The 5565-nt window shown below is 39.0% G+C and overlaps 1 protein-coding gene across 7 annotated transcripts in view; it reads right to left on the bottom strand.

Moving 5' to 3' along the window:
- Positions 1–4227: 4227 nt before the first annotated feature.
- LOC130417271 (SUN domain-containing ossification factor-like) overlaps positions 4228–5565 on the bottom strand; it is a 43227-nt gene continuing 41889 nt past the window's right edge. For 3 of the 7 annotated variants that reach the window (XM_056742692.1, XM_056742694.1, XM_056742698.1), the window contains 2 exons: positions 4997–5046; positions 4228–4683 (listed from right to left, as the gene is read on the bottom strand). In XM_056742692.1, the coding sequence (XP_056598670.1) occupies positions 4351–4683; positions 4997–5046 (383 nt within the window). In that variant the 3' untranslated portion in view covers positions 4228–4350. The remainder of the gene's footprint in view (positions 4684–4996; positions 5047–5565) is intronic. The other 4 variants (XM_056742695.1, XM_056742693.1, XM_056742696.1 and 1 more) reach the window with 4 other exon arrangements.

The raw sequence follows: 5565 nt of genomic DNA, 5'->3' as shown, positions 1-5565 counted from the left end.
ATACAAGAGGTAAATATGTCTCTTTGTGATGTTTAAATAAAGCCTGAAACATCGGGACTCTCCTCAACTGAGTGTACATTAAAGACCAACAACAAGACACATGAGAAGAAATGAAGGAATTTTTCACTCCTGGAACGAAGTTCAAAGGCAGAATTTGCTTCCCAGCTTGTCTCTAATGGATGCAAACTACAACCTTTTTTAAATCTTTTTATGAACATTTCGATTTGTCCGCCCAACACACCAGCAGTGCTCGCATTATACCAAACACATTTAACAAAAAAAAGGAATGAAGCTGGTTCTCCTAACTTAGCATGAGGACCGGAAAGGATGGTGAAAACGGACACTTTCCTAGATTATACAATCCCTTCAGAAAGTATTCTCGTTCAAACTGTCCAGATCTGACTCAGGCTCAAACTGGGGAGACCATATCAACGGCATGACTAATATTGATCCAATGCTGTCTGTTTGTTACCTGAAGCCTCCCATCTGAAACCGGGCTATGGTCATGGGTGTTAGATTTTCGACAAACGTTTAATGCAGATTATCAATCACAATAGATTAGGCCATCTGACCAATCGGAGTGCATTCGGCGGTTAAGGAGGGGTTTTAAAGAGACAGGAGCAAGAATGTAGAGGTAATGCAAAAATGTACTTTAAAGAAAAAACACTTAAAGTGTAATCATTTATGGATGACCTCTTAACCAGGAATAGATGAAAATCTTAAACTAAGAGAAAGGGGGTGGGTTATTTACTCACAGAAATATTATAAAACGAGAGGCATGTTGCATGAAGCTGGTTTCAGTGTTGTTTACCCAGGTAAGTTTGGGTTTTATTTGAGCAAACTCTGGTCTTTCGAGCTCAAGAAGGTGGATCAGTTTAGAGCAGTGTTCATCATCGCCATGTTAACTTGCAAATGATCCAGAATGCATCTGCATGTCTGGTGTTCAATCAGCCTACAAATAACTGAAGCTTTGATGAATTGATGAAGCTTTTATGACGTTAAACGGTAGTGTCACAGTGATGAAACGCATTACAAAAATATAGGTCAATATCAGTGTTATAGTGTCAAAAACAAGTTTAATAACTTTAAAAAAAATCAACCTATACCAAGTAATAAATAAAAAGTACAGTTTATTGATCATTTGCGAGATGTGTTTAATTAAATAGTATAAAACATATTTTATACCATACTAGATTTAAGTAAGTGAACATATGTAATGGTGATGATTAAGCTAAAGATGCCCACTTTACTGGCTGTACTATAGTGTAGACTAATACCTATGTAACATAATATTCATGGCTTGTTATTTAAATGGTCGTTTTTACTGACACATGATTTCATTATAAACAATTACCTGTCAGTGTCAGTTCAACAATAGAGCTGATTCATTTTTTTTTCTTCTCGATATCAAGCAGGAGGATAGCTTGTATAATTTATTTTACCCAGTCAAAGGAAAAGAAAAGGCACATTTGATGTGCCCCCAATAAAACAACCCTGCATTTTCACTGCCGTGGTGTATTACCGAACACCGACACATGTCTCACTACAAATCCACTGAAAGAGATGCTCCCAGAAATTAAAGATCCTCTTCTTAGCATTATAAACTCATCTCTGGAATTACAAACTCATCTCTGACATTAGGACATGTTCCGAAAGCATATAAGGTGGCTGTTATAAGGCCCTTGTCAAAAAAGTTAACTAGTTCACTTACAGACCTAAATCGGATCCAAAGTTCTGGAAAAAGTAGTTTCAATTCAGTTATTCTCCTTCCTCCAAAGGAATGACATTATTGATGAATTCCAGTCTGGATTTCGAGCATGTCACAGTACAGAGACTGTTTTGATCAGAGTTACAAATGATCTGCTTTTAGCGTCTGACCGTGGCTGTATTTCATTATTGGTGCTGCTAGACCTTAGTGCTGCATTTGACACCATTGACCACAGCATACTCCTACATAGACTCAAAAATTATGTCGCCATTAACGGAATAGCGTTGCAATGGTTTAAGTCTTATTTATCTGACCGTTTTCAATTTGTAGCAATAAACAATGATGTGTCCCGCAAATCATAAGTCCAGTACGGTGTACCACAGGGCTCAGTCTTGGGACCTCTGCTCAATGCATTATACATGCTGCCACTAGGAGATGTAATAAAGCGACACGTAATTAGCGTTCAATGTTAAGCTGATGATACTCAACTTTATATTTCCTCGAAGCCTCATGATTATTCCATCGAATAATGGAATGCATAGTCGATATAAAAACTGGTTGAGTACAAATTTCTTATTACTGAACTTGGACAAAACAGAAGTGTTACTCATTGGACCGAAAACCGGCATACGTAACAACAAAGAATACTGCTTAACTATTGATGGATGCTCCATAAAACCCTCATCATAAGCTAAGAATCTTTGCATTCTATTGTAACCGGAACGCTTCGCACCGCTCCAAGCGGGCCTCGAACCGGATCGGCCCGGCATGGGAGTCGGGCGCTCTAGCGAGGAGGCTAAAAACCGCAGTCTTGAGGCCGGGGAGTGAGGTTTACATACTGCACAGCACTTCACTAGCTTGCCTCTGTTACACTATTTGATGACATTGACAATGTCATTGTCGCCAACTCCTGTAAACTTGCGTTTCCCATCTTAAGAAAATATCTAAACTACCTCATATGCTGTCACTGCAGAGAACTTAATATATGCATTCATGACATCAAGACTAGATTACTGTATTGCACTGTTAGGTGGTTGCCCTGCAGGATAATTACAAAATACACTACACTTCCATAATATTAATCCTCAGAGGATTTAGGCTGCATTATTTAGATCAACCGGAACCAGGAACACATCCAACAACAAATGATGTACTTGTTGCATCAAAGAGTGCAGAACAGTACTCTACTCTCAGCCAGTCTTGTCTCTTTGTTCCAAGGTTACTGCAGGATGCAGTTCATGCCCAGACCTGATGGCAGTGTGGAGAATGGGAAGTGGTGACCTGACAAGAGCTGAGATGATAGAGCTGGGTAAAGGACGACCTGACATGACTTTACTACAAAATTTTGAATGCGATTATATTATTAATGATAATCTTAAATCTATAATTGTAAGCACTGTTGAGCTTGTGGAGAGGCAGCAGCTTTTGCCAGAGGGAACTGGAATCCTCTGGTTGGGCCTGGGTTCAGGCTTTATTTCTCAATTGGAGATGTGGGTTCCTCGCCACCATTTGCATACTGTTTTGCACTATTTGCCTGGCCAGGGGGGGCTGCTTTAGAATTCAGAAGTTTTACATAATTAATAGTACATAAATGAATTTATAATCCGTTTAATATTTGACCTGTGTTTCTCTCTCCTTTATCTCAAATGTGTGCTTTACAATATGTCCAATGAAACAGAAGAATACGGTTTCTTTTGTTTAAAAGCAGAGACTCTATCTTCATTTGTTCTTCTTTTATCACTCCTTAGATGTGGGTAGGTTTCTTCCAAAATGCATCACTTTGATTATACAGCTGAGATAATTATCGTTTTTTTTGTCAAAGATTATGCCCAGATTACACTCATTCAACACTTAATTATTAAAAACCGATAAGAAATATACGTTCTAGGTTCTGGGATTCTGTACTTTTTCCCAAAGGTGTGTAATAGCCGCACCTGCTGTACAACAGTACAAACACTGATTGCCGTAATAACTCATCTTTGGTGGGGAACTGTTTTTTTTTAAATGACGAGAGAACTCGTCAATGGCGGTGAAATAGTTAAGCTAAATGCTTTTGTTAATACTTTTGTAGAGAATGTACTGCAAAATGCTAATGTGCTAAATTCAGAAAATGTTAATTATTAAAGGAACATGAGAAGTTTTTTAGATGTCGAGTACTGCTGATTTGTGGTGTGAAGGTAAGTGTTATGTGCACTTTATGCGTTTTTTAGGCCCAATACCTAGCTGCTCCACTAGTGTATTCACTCAAAGCATGGGCTAGCATTGCCTACACGCAACATTACCTAGATAAAAAGAACATTACTGCTACTGTTCCAGGGCACACAGACTAACGCTGTAAGTATCATTGACAAAACTGAAAATACAAGTAAAATTCCCCTGTTCCTGGCATGCTGCCATTACCCTAGCACCTTGGAAATTAGTTTGGTTGGACATTGTAACACTGAGAAACTTACTGTATTCTGTATGGTTATCGTTTACTCTTTGCATGTGCAGTGAGGTCAAAAGAAGAAGTGACAACATGATTTTAAGTAGATCGTTTTATTTGTGATTGTCTCAAGGCCAGCAGTGCATTATCAAAAAAAAAACTGTGTAGCTTCATACAGAACCTCAAATAACAGGGAATGGAAGTTATATATGGAGGTTCAGTTCTGGTGTTGATTTACTGGCGTCGGGCCACTGCACTGTGTAGTCAGATGCAGATGTTCCACTGTAATGTACTGCTGCTGCGAGTCTCTTGTCTTTTGTGTCCAGGGTTTGGGTGATGGTAAAGCCTCACAGAGACGAACGCAGGTAGAAATCCCACAGAAGAGAGCGTCATCAGACTGCGAGGAGCTCTCAGAACTGACATCTGACAACATATCTCCAGATCCTGGATCAGTACTCATGAGTTTCAGGTCCAGTGAATGAGGAGTAACATCTACACCTGAACTGCAGAGATCCTCTGAACTCTTCTTAAATTTACAATCATGTGTATTCTGCAAGAAATCAAATACTGAACGTTGCATGTGTAAATGATAGAACTGAATTTGCTCTGTAATATGGAATGTTATGAAAGTTGATGCATTTTGAGTGAACTATTTAGAAAGTAGCACTGAACAGCTAATCAAATTCCGGTAACTAATGTTCAGGTTAGCACATCTTTTGGTTCTCAAACGTTTGGAGAAGAGAAGACATATGTCGTGATTACTGTCTTATTATTTTGAAAATGTGACTACATTAAAATACACAACATTGTCATTATGCAAAATATAACAGTACATAAAAGCATTATAAAAACATGCAGTGTACCTTTATACTAACTGGAGAGTGTACCTGACTGTTAGTTTCTTCAACACCTGCTGAAACAACAATATATGTTAAAACATATATTGAAACAGGAGAGATCAGTGAGAGTGAGTGAGTGAGAAAGAGAGAGTGAGAGGAGTGATCAGTGAGAGTGTGTGATAGATAGAGGAGTGATCAGTGAGAGTGAGTGAGTGAGTGAGTGAGTGAGTGAGTGAGAAAGAGAGTGAGACAGAATGATATAGGAGTGATCAGTGAGAGTGAGACATAGGGAGAATGAGTGAGAGGAGTGATCAGTGAGTGATAGATAGAGGAGTGATCAGTGAGAGTGAGTGAGTGAGTGAGTGAGTGAGTGAGTGAGAAAGAGAGTGAGACAGAACGATATAGGAGTGATCAGTGAGAGAGAGTGAGACAGAGAGATATAGGAGTGATCAGTGAGAGTGAGACATAGGAAGAATGAGTGAGAGGAGTGATCAGTGAGAGTGTGTGATAGATAGAGGAGTGATCAGTGAGAGTGAGTGAGTGAGTGAGTGAGTGGTGTGATAGATAGAGGAGTGATCAGTGAGAGTGAGTGA

Source organism: Triplophysa dalaica, chromosome 3 (genome assembly GCF_015846415.1).
Source record: "Triplophysa dalaica isolate WHDGS20190420 chromosome 3, ASM1584641v1, whole genome shotgun sequence".
NCBI lineage: Eukaryota > Metazoa > Chordata > Actinopteri > Cypriniformes > Nemacheilidae > Triplophysa > Triplophysa dalaica.
The sequence above is the reverse complement of the archived record's forward strand: the minus strand, read 5'-3'. Positions and strand labels throughout refer to the sequence as shown.